This window comes from Neophocaena asiaeorientalis, unplaced genomic scaffold (genome assembly GCF_003031525.2).
Source record: "Neophocaena asiaeorientalis asiaeorientalis breed wild unplaced genomic scaffold, Neophocaena_asiaeorientalis_V1.1 scaffold275, whole genome shotgun sequence".
NCBI classification, from domain to species: Eukaryota; Metazoa; Chordata; class Mammalia; order Artiodactyla; family Phocoenidae; genus Neophocaena; species Neophocaena asiaeorientalis.
Window position 1 is genome coordinate 8,941,039 of NW_020173679.1, and position 20,204 is coordinate 8,961,242.

The 20,204-nt window shown below is 57.3% G+C and overlaps 1 protein-coding gene across 2 annotated transcripts in view; it reads right to left on the reverse strand.

Annotated features, from left to right (window-relative positions):
• Positions 1-1,773: 1,773 nt before the first annotated feature.
• The window catches only part of H6PD (hexose-6-phosphate dehydrogenase/glucose 1-dehydrogenase), a 33,173-nt gene continuing 14,742 nt past the window's right edge, over positions 1,774-20,204 (reverse strand). Inside the window, exons 2-5 of one of the 2 annotated variants that reach the window (XM_024749695.1) lie at positions 18,542-19,178; positions 17,263-17,380; positions 5,250-5,519; positions 1,774-3,994 (exon numbers count right to left, since the gene is read on the reverse strand). In XM_024749695.1, coding sequence (XP_024605463.1) covers positions 2,502-3,994; positions 5,250-5,519; positions 17,263-17,380; positions 18,542-19,178 — 2,518 coding nt within the window. In that variant the 3' untranslated portion in view covers positions 1,774-2,501. Of the gene's footprint in view, positions 3,995-5,249; positions 5,520-17,262; positions 17,381-18,541; positions 19,190-20,204 lie in introns of those variants that run through there. The other variant, XM_024749696.1, reaches the window with a different exon arrangement.

Here is a 20,204-nt window from a genome sequence, read left to right on the forward strand (position 1 = left end):
GGAAGCGCAGGAACCTGCGCGGAGGGGAAACGCCCCCGCGCTCCAGACAGCAGGGATGGTGCGAGGGTGCCCCCACGTGGCCAGAGGCGGCACTCGGGCGACAACCACGTGTCCGCTCCTGCAGGGCCGGCCCACCGGGTGCATCAAAGCTAAAGTCCGGGAAGATGCCACATGCCGCGGAGCGGCTGGGCCCGTGAGCCATGGCCGCTGAGCCTGCGCGTCCAGAGCCTGTGCTCCACAACGGGAGAGGCCACAACAGTGAGAGGCCCGCGTACCGCAAAAAAAAAAAATGTTGACTCTTCAGAAAGGGAGGAGACTTCCTGTGCTCTTTTTGGCCAAGGTGAGCTCTCTTGGCCTAAAGAGAGATGTCCTGTCTGGACCGGGTCGTTGGAGACCAGGGGAAGCCAAATATCAACAGGTGCAGGGCACCCTGCCAGCGCCCACCTCACAGGCACACATCTCAAATCACAGCAAGAACTCTTAAATTCTTGAAGAAGTGTAAATTGCCTTGAAGAAAGTGTAAACAATCAAATGTAGAGAAACAGATTTCATGATGCTCCTCCCCACCCAGGAAAGCCCTTGTCGTGACCTTTGACACTTTGTATCTGCCTGATCAGATGTATCTGCCTGATACAAAATGTGACTATAAGATGGGGAAACAGTTACACCGAGACACCTGCCTTATCCTTTATTGACATATCTTGGGGACATGGCTATGTGGGAAATTGAAATAAAAATTAAATGTGTCCTGAGAGGGCTTCCCTGGTGCTGCAGTGGTTAAGAATCCACCTGCCAATGCAGGGGACACGGGTTCAAGCCCTGGTCCAGGAAGATCCCACATGCCGCGGAGCAACGAAGCCCGTGTGCCACAACTACTGAGCCTGCGCTCTAGAGCCTGTGAGCCACAACTACTGAGCCCACGTGCTGCAACTACTGAAGCCCGTGCGTCTAGAGCCCCTGCTCCGCAACAAGAGAAGCCAGTGCACCACAACGAAGAGTAGTCCCCATTCGCCCCAACTAGAGAAAGCCCGAGCAGCAATGAAGACCCAACGCAGCCAAAAAAAAAAAGAAGTGTCCTGAGAAGCTTGATTTTTAGAAAAGAATTTTGGAGACACCCCTGCCTTGGGGGTTTCAGAAAATCAGGTATTACTGACCCATGGCTTCTCAGGAGCGGACTACCCACCTGCTCTTAACGAGAAGCTTGTTGGTGTCCCCCAGATCTTCAGCAACGCGTTAGTGGTGAGGTGAGCGCTGGCAGGAGGGACCGGCAGACAGGAGGCCGATGCCGCCATGAGGTAGTATGAGAAGGGCAGGCGGCAGCCGCCCTCGGCGCTGACCATCAGTCAAGTCCCTGAGACGGACGTGGGCAGCCAGTGCTGACATGAGCTGGAGGGCCCCACCAGGGAGGCCTGGCTCAGCCTGGTCAGATCAGAGCACCTGGATGGTCGCGATCACCTGATGTCACATCTTTCCCCCCAAATGAGATGTCACCGTCAGAGAAAGATTTAACTGGATCTTCCCAGGTAAAACAAGAGGGGACACCGAGAGTGGAAACACTCACTGGGAAGTCCCCTGAGACACAAAGGACCCTCCTAAACGTGGGATCCCTGGAATGGCCTGATCATCTATCTCCAGTGTGTTTCATGCAGAGTTGGCTGGGGACAGGAACGCAAGCGTGGGGGCAGTGGTCTTCCCTGACAGAGCTGGGGAACCAGAGCCTCCTGCCATCAGAGAAATCCATCTACTGAGAAAAGGAGCTGCAAACCAGTCGCATGATTTCTGGATCCATTTTAACACCTTGTTTGTCACCGTGTTACTGTCATCATCGTCTGTCCATAAATGGGGCGTCTGAGGGACAGCAAAGAAACAGAGGGGGTGGGAAGATCTCCATGGTTGGGACTGAAAAGAAAGAGACCGCAGATGCAGAGCAGGTGGAGGTGGCCCCGGAGGAGACAGGACAGCAGGCTGAGTCAGAGGCTCAGGAGGAAGGGGATGGAGCAGAGGTGGGGGTTCCCGGCAGCCTGCTGTGTTGGGGGCACAGGGCCACTGGTGCCTGGGCTCCTGCTCTCTACCGTCCACGTTCTGCTTTTCCACCAGAGCTGGTCGAAGGGTCTTGGCCCGCAGGAAACCCCCCATTAACCTCGGCCCACCACATTCCTGCTCACGCAGGGAGCTTTCAGACCGTCCTATTTTGCGCTGGTTGGTGTTCACATGTAACTGCTGCCGGTCTTTCCTTAAGGTGGACATTTCTCTCCTGACTTGGATTTGAAGCTTCTCAAGGGCAGAGATTCCATTTCTTCCTTGTTCCGGTGTGTATCCACCACCACTAGGCAGGGACGGTCACGGGGGCTGGGGAAGGCCTTTGTCCTTCGTCTCCGGGAGCCTGACCACGAGGCATCAGATTCCAGAGAGCAGGGCGTGCGGGCTGGGGCAGGACTGAGAGGGCAGAGAGAGGGCGGGTGAAGGAAGGCGCGGGGGTGAGCGAAGGGCAGAGGCAACCGTCACCCCAGAAACGCGTCATAGTCCATGTACCACACCAGCTGCCCAGAGTCAGGCAGGACGCCCGAGATGGGCCACTTCCTGGGCTCGCGGCCCACGCGGCTCACCAGCATGGCGATCTCGCGCTTCATCCGGCCCATGACCAGGACCGCCACCTTGTGGGCGCGGTTGATGACGGGCAGGCTGAGGCTCATGCGCCGGTGCGGGCTGGAGGGGCTCGTGGTCAGCACCACCAGCTGCTTGCCGTCCAGGCCGACGGGCGACTGAGGGAAGAGGGAGGCCGTGTGCCCGTCGGTGCCCATGCCCAGCAGCACCAGGTCGAAGCTGCTGTTGGTCACCAGGGTGGAGATCTCCTCGGCATAGGCCTGGGCGCCCTGGTCCTCCTCGGCGCAGAGCCGCTGGTGCCGGTGCACGGGCATGGGGTGGACGTTGTAGTAGGGGACACGCACGTGCTGCAACAGGTGAGCCTGCAGGCCCTGGAAGTTGGACTCGGGGTCCCAGAGCGGGACGCAGCGCTCGTCCACCAGCCACAGGTGTGTGTGGGCCCAGGGGAAGCCGTAGTGCCCCGTGGCCAGCTGCTGGAACAGGGCCACGGGGCTCGAGCCGCCCGAGAGCGCCAGGTGGAACTTGCCAAAGCGCCTCACAGCCTGCACAGCTGCAGCCTCGATGTCGCCGGCCAGCCTGGCGATCAGCTCCTCCGGCCAGGCCGATATCAGCGGGCTGTCTCGGTACCTGGCCCTGAGAACCTGGAAGTCGCTGGGCATCGGAGTGGAATCCGGCCCCAGCACCAGCTGCTCCAGTGGTGGCTGGGAGAAGGACAAGTGGCTGCCACTGAACTCAAAGTCCAACAGGTGTCCATTCTCTGCTCCTCCTGGGTAGAGGCGTGGGACCTCGTGGGCCAGGCTGTCCAGCAAGGGCGTCCAGAAGACCCAGGAAGCCAGCAAGTTCTCCATGGTGATGAAGGAGTCCTTCCGGCGGTGGAAGATACGAGAGATGAGGATGGAGTAGGCGTCCTGCTCCCTCACAGGGCTGTAGGCATAGTAATCAGACAGAGGGCGGCCAAAGAGGCGAAGCCCAGGCTGGCCCTCCACTTCCTTCCAGCTGACAGAGGGCAGTGAGGGCCTGAACAGGTTCCTGCTGACCAGCACGGCTGGGCCGCCCAGCTCACCATGGCCAATGTAGAAGATGATCTGCTGAGGAAGGCAGTGGCTCTGGGCCGGGACCCAGCGCTTCTCGCTCTGGGCACAGTACGCCTGGTCCTTGAACAAGATCCGAACGTAGCCCACTCTCTCATCCAAGGCTTTGCCGGACATCAGGATGAAAGGGACACCCTCCCAGCGAAGGTTGTCTATGTGCACGAGGACGCCTGGGGTGACAGGGGACAGTGGAGGTGATGTGTACGAGGACACCTGGGGTGACAGGGGACAGTGGAGGTGATGTGCACGAGGACGCCTGGGGTGATGGGGGACAGTGGAGGTGATGTGCACGAGGACGCCTGGGGTGACAGGGACAGTGGAGGTGATGTGCACGAGGACATCTGGGGTGACGGGGGGCAGTGGAGGTGATGCTCCAGCATAAGAACCAGGTCCTCTCGGCCCACCCGCCTTCCTCTCCTTTCCTTCCTGCCAGCAAGCCTTCCCCTCTCCGAGCCCTCCTCTGGGCACCCCTGGCCTCGCTGGCCTCACCCCCATCTTTCACCTCTTCTGTTACCATCTCTGCCCAGTCGGTGCTTGAAAAGCAGCCTCTGGGGCCACCTCGGACACCCAGCTCCCTGAGGCACCTCTCAGAGTCATCGTCCCCAAGCAAAGGGGAACTGGACTGAGAGGCTCCAACCCAGAGGCTCTGAGAAGAGTCTCAAGGAGGGTGGGCAAGGCAGCAGCGATCCTGACTGAGGGGGGTGTGGGTTCCTAGGGAAACGGACTTCCTTCCTGTTTGCAGAGCACTCAGGACGCGCTGAGGCCGTCACATACAGGGAGAAGGGGAGGGTGGACAGGGCTCTCAGCCACAGGCCAGTGGGGAACTGCCGTGCAGGTGAGGAGACCTGCAGCGGGGACCACGGCGGTAAGAGCCGGACGCCGAGTGCCCTCCAGACTCAAGTTCCCACGCACTGTCTCTGCGTGACCTTGGGCAGGTTTTGGCAACTTGACTGGGCCTCACAGTTCCTCACCTCTAGCGGGGCGTGATGATCACACCTGCCTGATGCGCCTGTACACGTGAGGATTAAATGAGATAACGTATATAAAGTCCAGCACGTGGTCAGTGCCCGGCAAGCAGCTGCTGCTCCGGCTGTGGCGGCTGTTACCCCAGAAAGCTCTGAGCCTGTGGAAGTGTCCAGAGGACGGCCCCGCCGGGCATCTGCCTGACCCGCGTGGTGCCTGCCCGCTGGGGGTGCCCCCGGCTGCAGCAGGCAGGCCTGCAGCCTCTCTGGGGGTTGATGTAAGCTCCACAAGGGCAAAGCGAGGTCTGAGCCCAGACTGGCGAGCCCTGGCAGGATCCGTGGACGTGGACTGAATGGAGATCGCCACTGAGGTGTCCTCCGCCCAGAGGGAGCCAGCAGGTGACCCGCGGCTCTGAGCTGGCGGGAGGTCAGAGAGGCAGGGGTACTTCTTACTCGCCACTGAGCACCCTTGTGAAAACCCTTCAAGTCCCTTCCAACCCAACCTGAAGGGCACCCGGGTTGGGAGCAGTGCTTCCGTCTGGGGGATATGGGTGGGGGCGGCCCGCAGCCCGTGCCCAGCCCCGGAGCCCACCTGCAAAGGTCGGCGTCAGGCTGTGGAAGCTGTCTGGCTTCTGCAGCTCTCTGCGCACCTGCCCGCGGTAAGCCTGGTACTGGCCCACGACAGCACTGCCCCTCTGCAGGCCCCGCAGGGCCCGGAAGGCCTGGAGCTTGTGCCCCAGAACCGCCTCCGAGCTGCTGAGATTGAGGGGCAGCTCCATGGCCACCAGCATGAGGATCTCGGTCAGGTGGTTCTGCAAGACATCGCCGATGACGCCGTACTCCTCGTAGAAGCTGGTGCGACCTGAGAGGGAGGAGGGCGAAGGTCGTAAGCAGCTCCCCGACGAGCGCCAGGAGCCCCGCCTGTGCTTCGGGTCCCCGGTGCGGAGAGTGGGCCACAGGGCAGCACAGTGGGAGGAAGGAGCGTGGGCATCTCTGAGCCACCTCCTTTCAACGAGAACCGTTCCGCCAGGAGGTGTCAGGCCCCTTGGGCGTCTCCGGGCACCTGCCTGGGGAAGGCTCTGGTCCCCGCAGAGGCCAGACTGCATGCGCGCATCCTGGGCCCTGGCCATCAGGTCTGGCCCTGCGTGTTACAGCGAGGGCCTGGGCGGCCTGCTAGCGCACGACCCTGACGAATTACCTGACTTCTGAGTCTCTGCTCTGCATCCTGCCATCAAATGGGGCTCACTGCCACCCGCTACCAAGCGCACAAGTCGCCAGGCAACAGACAGGTCCTTGCAGGCAGCTTACAATGGGTGGGTGGGAGGGAGGGAGGGAGGAAAGATGGGAGGGAGAAAAGCCAACAAAGACATTACAGACAGAGCTCGTGACAGAGGGGAACGGGCGGGCCCCTCTGAGACCTGAAGAGGCAGCCCTGCAAGAAGCTGGGGAGAACATTCCGGATGGAGGGGAGCTTCGAGAGGAAAAGCCTTGAGGCAGGAACAAGCTCGGCCGCCAGGCGCCCAGAAGGAGGTGAGCGGGAGAGAGCAGGCAGGAGGGCAGAGCTCGGAGCACCTGGGGACGAGGCTGGACTTGTTTCTAAGCTCAGGGGAAGCCACTGGAGGGTCGGAAGCAGCACACAACAAGCTCTTCCGTACATTCACGGACGCCCGCCCGGCCTGCTGCGGGGAGAGTGGCTACAGAAAGAGGAGACCGAGGAGGAGCCTGTGCGGTTGCCCAGCGGGAGACGGTGGGGCCTGGGCTAAAGTGGCATCGAAAGGGCAGCTGGACGGAGCGGACGATCCTTTCTGGGGTCAGAACTGACTGGGCCCGCTGACCGATGCGGGCAAGTACGAGCAAGGGAGGGACCAGAGACAACTCCTAGGACTCGGGCCTCAGCACAGACGGGCAGCGGCGGCATCTACTGAGATGAGGAGACTAGGAGAGGGATGGTCTGGTAGAGGGGAAACCAGGAGCTCGTTTTAAGCTTTAGACATACAGGTGGAGATGGCAAGTTGCCTGGTGGACAGTTACTGAGAGGCTAAAAGAGGGTGACACACAGAACACTGATCACAGAGCCCAGCAGTGACAACACTGACGCCTGCTGTGCCTGGGACAGTGCGGAGATGCTAGGCACCCGCCCCCCGGTCACACCCACGAGATCCCGCACGGCGGGTACCACGACTTTCCCCGTCACACCCACGAGATCCTGGAGGGTACCACGACTGTCCCCGTCACACCCATGAGATCCTGCACGGAGGGTACGACTGTCCCCATCACACCCAAGAGATCCTGCACGGAGGGTACCATGACTGTCCCCGTCATACCCACGAGATCCTACACGGAGGGTACCACGACTGTCCCCGTCACACCCATGAGATCCTGCACAGAGGGTACCACGACTGTCCCCGTCACACCCATGAGATCCTGCACAGAGGGTACGACTGTCCCCGTCACACCCACGAGATCCTGCACGGAGGGTACCACGACTGTCCCCGTCACACCCATGAGATCCTGCACAGAGGGTACGACTGTCCCCGTCACACCCACGAGATCCTACACAGAGGGTACCATGACTGTCCCCATCACACCCACGAGATCCTGCGCGGAGGTTACCATGACTGTCCTGGCTCTACGCGAGAGGAAAGAATCAGAGGCCCAGGGCTAGGACAAGCAGAGTCAGGAGCTGGATAACCACACACGTTACTCTCCCTCCTCCAGACCTTGGCATGAACTCTGATTATCAGCGTCTTGAATACATACAACGCGGTGGTCTAAAGGCCTAGGGTCCAAATGCACAGCAGCTCAGACGACATGCTCACATTGAGCTGACTTGCCAAGATTTGGGCCAATCACAGCCTTACGTACAGAGAAAGGTGCCATCACAGTAGGAAGAGCAGTCATTTACCCAATGTTCACGGGCGTCACCTGTAAGATGGGACCCGCTCTCCCACCCAGCAACTCCTACTCTCCCTTCGGGTCTCAGCTTCTAGGAGATTTTTACCGACCTCCGGGCGTCCCCTCCTGGGGGTCCTGTCTTTGGCCAGTTCACCTGACTAACTCGGTGCCTGTTTATCTGTCTTCCCTGGAACCCTTGAAGCTCTATCAGAGTAGGACTGCATCTGTCTGCTCCCTGCTGCATCCCGAGCACCAGATGCACTGCTGCAGTCACATCGCGGAACACTGTATGGCCGAGAAAGTGAACACACACACATCGTCAGGAATCCACCTCAAAGGCACAATGCTGAGAGAAAGAAACCTGATTGCTTTGCTAAAAATTAACTATGAAAATATGACATAAAATGACCAGAATAAACAGAATTTCAATCAATGGAAAATACAAAGGGAAATCAGAAATTCCATAGATGGGTTTTATGGATTAGGAACAGCTGGAAATAAAGTCAGTTATTTAGAAGACAGATCTGGAGAGATTATGGTGAATGCAGGTTAAAGGGACAGAAAGACTCAACTCTCACACACACACAGTGTGACGGCTCTTCGAAATGAAACGGCACGTTGTTCAGGGAACCGGACACACATAGAAACAATAAAGAGAAGCAAGGGAAAAGTCCACCTGAAACTTGGAACGCAAAGGACAGGGACTGGGAGAGGGCCACAAGGTTGGCAGGTACCCTGGCATTCGTCACACATAGTTCTGCGTATCTTCCCTAGATTGTGTAAGCATTCTCTTTTATCTGGTCAATATTTAATTCAAACAAACAAAAAGAAGTGGCTCCCGGTTCAGACCTGCCCGGCCCACCTGCCCTGACCCGGCTCGCCATCTCTCTCGAGCCAGCTGGACGGGGAGCAGGGACCACCTGCCCTGAGTTCAGCCCCACAGGCTGGGCCTGGTGGCGGTGCCAGCGCTGCGGGGCAGGAAGTGAGGCCCACAGCCGGCTTGTGGGAAGGTGCCCTCGTCCTCAGGGGTGGAGTGTGAAGCTGCAGCTCTGGCCGAGGAGGCAGAACCCCAGACGCACAGGACAACCAGCCCAGCGTGCCCGCCGCTGAGAAGCCATGGCTGAGCTCCCAGCCCCGGCGTGGTCTGGTCTCCAAAGTTCGCACACTATCACTGAGAAGACGTCAGGAAAAAGACAGTAATGATAATATTGATAATAACAGATGTGTATCAGTCCATTTACCCCGTACAGTAACAACAGATAAAGGGGTCCTACTGCTACCCCCATTTTAAAATGTAAGGAAACTGAGGTTCAGAGAAGTCAGGTAACTGGCCCAAGGTCACACAGCTGGTAGAAGGGGGTAAACGTGAGATTTGCACCCAGGCAGCTGGCCCCAGAGCCTGCAGTTCTTCGTGCTGTCACAGCCCCCCTGTAGCCGCCCAGCACTCCCATCTGAACAGCCTCCTGTGTGGAGCCGAGCAGCATGACCTCCAGCGGCTTTCGGAAGTGGAGCGCGATGGTCAAAGCAGCAAGCCGAGCTGGGCCTTGGAGGGATGGGTCTAGGTAAGAGGTCAGGGACCCCAGCACCTAGCAGGCCAGGAAAGGTGTGAGAAGGACGAGGTAGGGCTGTGTCCCTCAGCTGCAGTCAGGCGGGGGGTACCTCACAGGTATGTGGGCCCACGGTGACCAAATCTTGCAACTTTTAGAGAACATGAAAATCTGGATCATTAAGTATAATCTCACTTGCACAAATAATTCAGATTTTTTAAGCCGCTGTGTGTCTCAAAGAAATATATGTGTGGGCTGCCTCTGCCCCTGGACCATGTCCTAGCTGGGGTGAGGAGCATGGGCCACAGATCAGAGGCCCCGACACGCAGGTCAGTGAGGGTGAGCCTGGTCTGGCAGAAGCGGCCAGGTTGTGATTCGGAATAGCAGAGACCGAGAACAGATGGAAAGGGCTTTGGAAACTAGACGGAGGGGTTTGAGGAGCTATTAAAAGTTCTTGACCTCACCAGTTAAACAGAGTTACTGTATGATCCAGCAATTCCACTCCTCGGTGCATACCCAAGAGAAGTGAAAACATATGTCCACGTAAAAGCTTGTACGTGAATGTTCAGAGCAGCGTTATTCACAATAGCCAAGGGCTTCCCTGGTGGCGCAGTGGTTAACAATCCGCCTGCCAATGCAGGGGACACGGGTTCGAGCCCCGGTCCGGGAAGATCCCACATGCCACAGAGCAACTAAGCCCATGCGCCACAACTACTGAGCCTGCGCTCTAGAGCCCATGAGCCACAACTACTGAAGCCCGCATGCCTAGAGCCCGTGCTCTGCAACGAGACAAGTCACTGCAATGAGAAGCCCGCTCACCGCAACGAAAAAGTAGCCCCCGCTCGCCGCAACTAGAGAAAGCCCGCGCGCAGCAACGAAGACCCAACGCAGCCATAAATAAATAAATAAATAAAGTTCCCTTCACAATAGCCAAAAAGTAGAAACAACCCAAATGTCCACCAACTGATAAACAGATAAAATGTGGTACATCCATCCACACGACAATGTTATTCAGCAAGAAAAAGAAATGAAGCACTGACACAGAGAATCTTGAAAACATTACGCTTAGTGAGAGAAGCCAGACACAGAAAGTCACGTATTGTATATTCTGTTTACATGAAATGTCCAGAATAGGCAAATCCATAGAGACAGAGAGTAAGTTAACAGTTGCCAGGGGCTGGGGGCAGGGGGAAATCAGAGGTACGGAGCTTCTTTTGCGGGGTGATGAAAATGTTCTAAAATTGATCGTGGTGACGGGTGCACAGCTCTGTGAATACACCGAAACCCACTGAATTGTAAACTTTAAATAAGTGAACTGTATGATATGTGGGTTGCATATCAATAAAACTTTTTTAAAAACGGTGTGAAGAGTAGGGAAGTGGACCCCTGAAGGAGGCGCTGTGGGAAGATTAAGCCATCTCTGATTGGCAAGATGAACAGAGAGGGGACTGGTGGAAACGAAATCAACGGGGCAGCTTTTGCTGCAATCAAAGGAAGTAACAGGGGCCAGAGCAAACAGTGAAACACAGAGACGTTATTCAGTGCGTGAGTGAAGACCGCACGGTCGCGGGCTGGATCCATGAAAGGCAGTGCAAGGGTTGTGATCTGGAGTCTCTGGAACCAGGCTGCTCGGGTTCAAGGACCCACTCTGCCACCTTTCAGCCCTGTGACCCCGGGCGAGTGGCTCTACGTCACATTTAAAAGAGGACTGGTCACGGTACCTGCCTTGTAGGGCTGCTGTGAGGATTAATGGGGCTTGGAACAGTGCCTGGCACGCAGGGAACACTAATGAACATTGGCCAACGTTATTACTACAGGGGCTGTGAGAGAAAGGCTACCAGCTGGGCAACTCAGAGAACGGTCACCATTTGAAAATAAAGAAGTTAGAAAAAGCAGACGGTATCTCATGAGAAAAATGCAATGATGGTTTAAGTTCTAAATCTGCTGGGTCTGACGTGGTGATACACACCCAGTGAAAATATCTAAAGGGCAGCTGGAGGTATGATACTAGGGCTTGGGAAGGCAATGAATGCTGGAGATAGACTAAATCTCATCACATCAAAGATGCCAATGATGGTGAAAGCATCGTTATTTTGTCACCACTAAGAAATAGGCTGCCAATTCAACGATATCACCCCATCAACGGTAAACCCAGCTTTAGAGAGGTTCAAATATGTAAAAATGTGTGTCTTAGAATCAATGAAATACAGGAGATTAAAGAGTGTAAAGAGGATAATTAAAGCTTTGAGAACAGATGAATTCTTTATGGAGAGAATACAGCAGAGTCTTAAAAAGCCCTGTTATCTGCTTACTAGTCATTAGTTCAGCAAATCCCTAAATGGCCCCCTTCCTATTTTTATCCTCTCTCACTCCTGGGGAGAACGCATTCATAGGTTTATTACCCGCTGTGTAAAAGAGAGCTTCCTTCATTCCTTAATCTCAAGCTTTGGGATGGGGTGGAGGTGCACCTGTGTTTAGCACGGCCCATACATTTGTGGACTTTGATCCTTTCCTGCTTAGCTGTACTTCCAGTTAACGTGGAGTGATGAGGCCCAGGGCTGGCACCTCATGGCGGAGGGGACAGGCAGGGAGAGGAAATTAGGGGCTGGTCCTCCTGACGGCACCCAACAATGTGATTTCTTCTGGTTACCACCAGTTACTGTGGACTGATTTTTCCTAAAAATGATCCACAATGACTCCTAGCGTCCTTCCTAGGTTGAAAGCTGAGGGGTAAAATCCCATCAATACGTGAACAAGGACAGAATAAAGCATGACCAGGTGGGACGACAGGAACAAAGACCCCTATGAACTTGGCTCCCAAACTGTTGAAACCCAGAGCTCGTCCAAGTCACAGGATCACAAGCACAGGAGACCCGTCACTTTGCCCCTTGGTCGTGCTGCCCTCCGAAACCTCACGGGGCGGCACCCCAGGTGAGGCAGAAGCAGCTGTGTCCCACACGCCTGAGAAGAGCTGCTGCAAACCTACCAAACCGGCAGGAACAGGGGAGACAGGGGCGCCCGATGCGGGCAAAGCTGTAGGAATACCACTAGTGATGGACGCTGCTGTTGAGAATTTTCTGGAAAACAGTCCGATACGATGTAATAACCGCCATGAAGTCGTTTTCACCCTTCTGGCCTAGTCGTTCCACTTCAGAAGTACATACTTTAAGAAGAAATACTTCTTAGAACACTCATAAATGTTCTAGAATTAGATAATGGCTGCGTGACTGTGTGAATATATTAAAAACTACTGAATTGTACGCTTTAAAAAAGGGTAAATTTTACGGTGTGTCAATCGTATCTTAAATTTTTTTAAGCGTGCGAAGTACTATTTAAAATAGCAAAAAGTGGAAACTGAGATGCCTACTAATAGAATAATTCATATTCTGTGATATAAACGGAACCGAACAGAAACACAGAGCTACTGAAAGGTATGTATTGCACAAACTGTCAATACATGGAAATTTAAATACATATGTAAGTGAGAGAGAGAGATAATATCACGTGAAAAATGGACATAAGAGGGCTTCCCTGGTGGCGCAGTGGTTGAGAGTCCGCCTGCCCATGCAGGAGACACGGGTTCGTGCCCCGGTCCGGGAAGATCCCACGTGCCGCGGAGCGGCTGGGCCCGTGAGCCATGGTCGCTGAGCCTGCGCGTCCGGAGCCTGTGCTCCGCAACGGGAGAGGCCACAGCGGTGAGAGGCCCGCGTACCGCCAAAAAAAAAAAATGGGCATAAGAGAGAATTGCAGATCCATTACGGGTCTTTATATAACCCAACACAAGTCACCTACAAGCCACATGGAGCCCAGAAAGACGGAGAACACTGCTGCTTCCCCTCCCTGCCAACCTGGGAGGAGAAGAGCATGTCCTTTTGTAGAGTACTTCCATGCACATTATCTGCTTTCATCCTTAAAGCAATCCCGAGAGAGGTAACAGGCGTTACCATCATTACGCAGAGACTGTGCTCAAGATGCAGCCTTCAGAGCTGGGACCGGAAACCCCCTCCTCGTTGCCTCCACACTGTGGGAGATCCGGATTTTCCCAGCAAAACAAAAAAAAACTAAAAGCCAGCTGCCATCTCTACCAGTAGCTTCTGGGACGGCTAAAAATAAAAAGGTGGAGGGCCAAGGAGAGTGAGGGTCCACGGGCTGGAGGCCCGGCAGCTGCCCTGGGCTCACCTTGCACACAGCCCTACAGACGGCTGGTAGGGGAGCTGAGCGACCTCTCAGCCCCTCCTCACACACCAGGCTGGGAGGCAAGACAGCTGGTGCGTACCTGGGAGGGTGCTGGCTGCCTTGGTCCCTCAGTGAGGGGTACGGAATGATCATTCCAACCCTCAGAGGTCAACGTGCATCATGCCAATGTCAGAACAGGGACCGTCCCAAAGCAGTGACAGCTACACTGTCCTCAAGAAGTCTCCCTCCTTTCCCCTGCAAAAAAAAAAGAGCCTTCCAGCCAGAGGGGAATCTAGGGCAGCAGAGAGACAGCCCGAGCACACCCTGGCAGGAAGGCCAACTGCCGACGGCCTGGACAGAGGGGCTGCAGGCGCAGTGGTTAGGAGCTTGGGTTCTGAGGGGCCACCGACCTGGGACCACATCCCAGCACCCCCGGAAGAAAGGGCAGCCTGGCCTGCACAGCTGCACCTCAGTCCATGAGTGACCAGCCCCCCTTTCAGCAGAGCCCTTCCCAGTGGCCGCGATGAGGGCCGGCAGGGGTCACCTCCACACACAGGCTAGTGGCCCAGACAAGGTCACGCTTTGGACAGCCCGGAGTGCTGCTTCAGGAGACCCCGGCAGGTACCCAGGGTTTCTGTGGCGCTCAGGGGCTCGCTGGATGGGGACTCCCCAGAGGGGTACCCCAGATGAGGCTGAGAGCGAGCTGGGCGCTGGGGCTGCAGAAGGACCACTTCTCCCACCTCCCCTTTGCTTTTTCCCCCTCCTGCCTATGCAGCAGCCTTGACTGCAGCAAACTCCTCTGGGCCAGAGGCTACGGCCGCGGAGTGGAGGAGCCGGGGAGACATCCAAACCACCGTGCAGCTCAGAAGCCCCCGTGCCAGCGCCCGCAGCCCCTCCGTTTCCAGCACTCAGGCCGCAGTCTAGGCTGCCACCAGGAGCTGGGCCATCCCGGGCCTCCCGGCACAGGAGTCAGCGAGGGGGGCGGGGGAGGGGGAGTGCCGCCACACTCTGTCCTCCTGCTTAACGGCCAGACCACGCGGCTCGGAATCCTGCCTGGACGCTTGCTGGCCATGCTCAGTCCTGCTGCGGCAGCTCGCCTGCTGAGCTCATCAAACGACATCAAGACACTGTGACCTCTGGCGGGGAGGGCAGTCTTTCCTCCTGCAGCCTCCCACCCCCAACCCCACGAGGAGGCACAGCCAAGGCCCTGATGTGCTGGGACGGGGCCTACTGGCCATGGTGGGGCGGCTGCAGGGTCCCCAGCTCCTGCAGGACCTCCCTGGGGGATGGGCTCCAAAACAGGACGCAGAGGGGAGAGCAAGGATCTGTGCTGGGGCCACAGGGCTGTACCAGGCCGCCTCCTCGGGATGCAGAGAAGCCTGTCATTCCGGGTCCCCGAGCCCCAGGGGAAAGAGAGACAGGCAGACAGAAGGTGGGGGGCAGGGAGGGAAAGAGACAGACACAGGCACAGAGGAGAAGAGACCCTCTGTTCTCACTGTTACCGAGGACCCAGGTCCACAGCCCCACCCTGCGGGGATGAGCAAGAGGCAGGAAGTCATCCCACCATACACTACCAACGCCTGTGTATCCAACCAGCAGATAAGTGGGCCAACCAGGGAGACCCAGCACCCAGGACAGCTGCAGTCCTGCTGGCCACCTCTGACAAGGACAGTGGGCTGAACTATCCCCCTCTGGCTGCAAGCCCCTCAGGGCTGGTGGGTCCCCGCCGCCTGCCCTGCTCTGTCTCTCTCTGCCTCTGGGCCAAGTGGAGCAGCACGTGCTCTGGGGTTAGCAGCCGTGAGATCCACTGTCGGAGCCCACACCCCGAAGGCAACAGGGCCTGAGCTTTGGTCACACACAGCAGCCCTGAAGGCAGAGGCGCGGCGCCACCCTCCTTCCTGGACCTCAGCTGTTACATTGCCGTTCAAACCCGAGACTCTCCCTGCCGTAGGCCTGCCCAGGCCTCTCCCTGCCTTTCTGTTTTGCCTTCTGTTTTCCTTTCTCCAACATCCAAAGGTACCTTTGCAAGGATAAGCAGGCCTGCAGTTTGCCTAGCCCCTGGCTCCACAGGGATCCTGCAAATGACCTCAGATAGCAAGAAGGATGGGGTGGCAGGGTTGGAAGAAACAAGAGGCAACAACGCCAACTGGTAACTCCAGACATCACGGCTCTTCCCCAACCCAGGGTGGGCCCGGGGAAGGAGTTGCCAGAAATGGGCTAGGAGAGAAGACCCCGTGTCAAGCCCAGGCAGAGAGGTGCTGGCCCCTGCCCCTGGCCCACAGCTGGGGTGACAGAGGCCTCCTCCCATCCCGCCCCACACTCAGTGCCGGATCTATAGCTCATCTCTCTGCAGATGAAGCCAGGGCACAGCCCAGCCCTCAGTTCTGCCACGACACCCAACACACACAGGCACAAGGAGGAAACCCACAGCTTGAGCCCTTGCTGAGGACAGGAGGGGAAACGTGGGAGGCTTGGGAAGGATCCCCGAGACCCACGAAGGCTCACTGCAGTGGGGAGAGCACCTCTTTTCTCATATGGGTTCCAGATGGAGAAACCCAGCTCCCCTAAAGGACAGCAAAGCCCTTCGAGGGCTGCCTCCTGCCTGACACCCCAGCCCACCGCCCCGGCCCCAAAGCACCATGTGCATCGTTCACTGTGGAGCCTGTCCTGATGTGTCACCTCCCCCAGTGAACCCCCGAGGTATCAGGGGACTGCGGCTGGGTTTCACACCTCCCTATCACTGCAGCCCCCGGAGAGCTTCTATAGCACTAAACACACGTTCAAAGACAAAGGGGAGAAAGCTGAAGAGAGTCACCGAGGGAAAGAGAAAGAGACAGACCTCCTGGTCCCCCATCCAGGCCCGAGGGGCCCTCCCCTCCGCCCAGGCACACACTGTGGGGTGGGGACGGTGGCCTCCGGCACTGCCGCCCAGTCTGCGGAACACAGTGGTGGGGACGAGCTGACTGCAGTGGTGCAGAGCCTGGTGCCGGGGCCAGACTGCCTGGACCAGGACCCGGCTCCACCACTTCCGGCCGTGACCTTGGGCTCGTCACCAAACCTCGTCTGTAGGTGGAAGCTAATAACAGTGCCCATCTCATACGCCTACTGGGGGCATCAGCAAACAGTAAGAATTAGCTTTAATGATTTGGGGTGAGAACCGATGCTCTGAACACACACAGTCAATGCTCACAAGACGCGACGGAATCACGGAACGCTGGAGCTCAAAGGGGCCTCAGCTGCTGCTGCTGACACAACCCGCTGGCCTCACAGATGAGGGACAGGAATGGGCGTGCTGAGGTCACTCGGATGCAGACACAGGCCTGACACTCGGGTGTCCCTACTCCCAGGTCAACACCGCTCATTCCTGTGCTGTTTGGTCAGCACTTCCCAGGTGTGTGCCAGGTGCCAGCGAGGCGCTGGGAAAGACAGATGGGGCGGGGATGAGACGAGGCCAAGAGCACAGAGGGGCAGGGAAGGGAGGCACGTGCGCTGAGCGTGCGGCAGAAGCGGACCTTGTCGGGACGGTCAGCAGAGGGCGCCCCAACCGAGTGACCAGTGAGCTGACAGCGAATGCACAGGAGGGACAGGAGGCGAGCAGGGGGAGGAGAAGGCAGAGGGGGCCGCTGGTACGAGCACTGCATACGAGCCCGGGAGCCCTCGTGCGAGCTGCCGGTCTCCACCGCACTCACAGGGAAGCCAGCTTACCTCCCAGGGTTCACTGCCGGCCAGTGTTTCAGCACCTGGGCCAAGGCTGCTTAACGGGACTGCACGCTCCCTAAGGGCAGCGACGACCACGTGGGCTTTGCCTGCAGGCACCCCGGGGTATAGCATGACCCAGAGCTGGGCACACGGCAGGCCCTGGAGGGAGACCACACACCGGCAAAAGCTCCCCTCTGAGCACTGGCCAAGGTGCGGGGGCCTGGCAGACCCTCCAGTCCCGCGGGCCGACGCCTCACAGCAGACGCGGGGCGGCGACCACTCACGCACCTGCTGCGTCCACGGTCTCCTTCATGATGATCTCCACCCGCTCCACGTGGTGCCGGTTCCAGAGGCCGTCCAGGGCCTTGCGGTTCTGGTCTCGGAAAGGCAGGATCTGGGCCACCACCTGCCAGGGAAGGAGACTGTGGTGCTGGGCTCCTCTCAGAACGAAGAGGGAACCCTGACCCAAGGAAGGGCCCCCAGCCTCTCTGCCCCCTGCTCAGAAGAGACGCTCTCGGGAGCAGCGGTCCCTGGACGCCAGGGCTTCACAGCCCAGTAGGGACTCCAGAAGCCTCTCCGTCACCTATACAGGGTTACCAGCTTTTTAGTTTGCAAAGAAAGAAAATATTTAAGGATTCTCTATCTTCTGTTATCATCAATTTTTAATAAAAGAGATATTTTAACACTAAAAATGGAGCAAGAAAAGCTTCAGATTGAATACCATCCAGTTTTGGGTTTTGTTTTTCTAATTTTTCCCATAAACAAGTGAAAAAACATAGCAGGATGGGCAAGTGGCCTGAGGACCTGTCTTTGGAATACTGCAACTCCAAATAGGGCTGGACGGAAGGCGATGCCTCTGCCCCAGATGACTACGTGGTGCGCCGCCCCCCCCCGCCCCCGTGGCCCTGGGCCCACGTCCTGGTCGGCACCAGAGAACACAGGTGCTCGTGTATTCTCTGCTATGGTTTCCGGGAAGAGGCGTCCCGAAGGGGCCCTGAAGGTATGTTCAGAGAGAACTGGCCAGCTGACTAGCATCACCCAGGAGGCCAGCCCCTCGCTCCACAACAGGGCCTGGATGAGAAGCATGGACTTAGGGTCCCTATTACATTTTAAGATCTCGTTACCAGCCTTCTGGTTCAAAACAGAACTCAGGAAGAAAAAGGTACTGAGAAAGAGCCGATGGGTGCGGAGTAAGGTGGTTACATCTAATTCCCGCAGCACGCCCAGCTGGAAGCCAGGTCCACACCCCAGAGTCTCAGGGCCCCCTCTGCAGAGAATGCAGGGCAACGTGGAGACGTCAGGGCCCGAACCCTGGCTGGGAAACAAAGAGGACAGGATACACTAAAGAACAGGTGGCTGGACACGTGGACATGGGCCAAGCAGTCCTGCCCTTGCCACTCACCGCCTTTCCTCCGGCCTCTTACCTCCTGCCCACAGTCAAGATGACCGTGGGAGCCCCGATTTCACGACGCCTTCAGGACCAATTCCGCCATCAGTGTGGCCCTGTGGACGGGATCTACCTGCACCAGCTCCCTCCACCCCAGCAGGCTCCTAGCTGCAGGCTCACCTGCTTGCCCAGGTAATGGTCCACCCGGTACATCTCCTCCTCTTGGAAAAAGCTCCCAAGTTCTGTGGCCAGCTGCTGGGCTGAGCGGTGGTCTCGGCCAAAGGGCTTCTCGAGGACAACGCGCAGCCAGGCACCCGGGCCTGGACGGCAGCTGCTGTTGATGCTGCGGGCAATCTCTGCATAGGCGAAGGGTGGCACCGAGAAGTAGAAAATCCTGCCGGCCTCCCGGAGGCCTTCGTGCTGGACCCGGGCCTCAATGTCCTTGCTCAGGGCCAGATAGTCCTCAGGAGTCTTCAGGCGGCGGTACTCGCTCAGCTGCCGGAACTGAGCCCCGAGTTCAGCACAGCGACCGGGAGCTGTGTCCCTGGGGCAGGAGAGGGACTCCAGGACCTTGGCTATGACCTCCTGGCCCTGCTCGGTGCTCGTCAGAGCAGTCCCGTGGAAGCGAAAACTGTGGCCCTTCCCCGCCTCCTCCAGGTACAGCTGGAACAGCCCCTGCCATAGGTATTTTCTGGCCAGGTCCCCGGTGGCTCCCAGCAGGATTACGGAGACGTGTCCCTGGGGCTCCCGGGCCTGCAGGCAGCCCAGCAGAGCCATGCACACGGCCGCCGTGAGCACATTCCAAGCGCCTGCGTGCCTGGGGCACATGGGGGAGACAGACAAGGAACAAGGAAGGATCAGACACGGCTCAGGCGGCTGCGATGCAGGAGGGAAGCACACTTCTAGGTTATCAAACGCTTCCTGCCCGGCAAGAAGCAGACACCTTGTTCTCAGGAAGGTGTTACAGTCCCGTAGCTTCCCTCTCCCTCCTCAGCAGCTTGGCTTCTCTGCCTCGGCGGGTCAGGAGCCTGCCCCGTACGCAAGGACGACGCCACTTGCTAGAGGTGGGCCATTCTGCTGCAGGAGCAGGGCAAGGTGGCACCAGCCCCCAGGGAGGTCCCAGTGCAGCCGTGCCAGTCTCGTCCACCAAGCACGGGTGGCCGGGACCATCGGAGCAGCAGGCCTTGGTCTTGGATGATGGCTGGAACTTTGGGAGGACTCATCACTGCCTCCTCACTTCTTCCTCTGCTCTTCCCTTGTCAACTGGGCTCCAAGCACAAAATGATCACTAATCACTGCTACAGCACAGTGATCAAAAACACGGACTCTGGAACCAACTGGCTGAGTTTGAATCCCAGCTCAACCCTTACTCTGAACAATTATTTAACCTCTCTGGGACTTCCCTGGAGGTCCAGTGGGTAAGACTCCATGCTCCCAACGCAGGGGGCCTGGGTTTGATCCCCGGTCAGGGAACTAGATCCCGCACGCATGCCACAACTGAAAGATCCCGTGTGCCGCAACTAAGACCCAGTGCAGCCAAAATAAAATAAATAAATAAACAAACCAACATTTTCAAAAAAAATTATTTAACCTCTCTGTACCTCAGTTTCCTCATCGGAAATAGGGGTATTAGTGGTACCTACACCGTAGGGCTGTTAAAAGGATAAAATGAGCGAACATTGAAAACATGTTTAGGAAAATGCCTATCTCCTATAATGCACTGTATAAGTGCAGCTATCATTATGGAATATTGCTAAGAGCAGCAAACACTGAATGCTAGCCTGGCCCAACACGGAGCTAAGCACTTCTGTGCACTGGCTCTCACTGAATCCAGGCAAGAGCC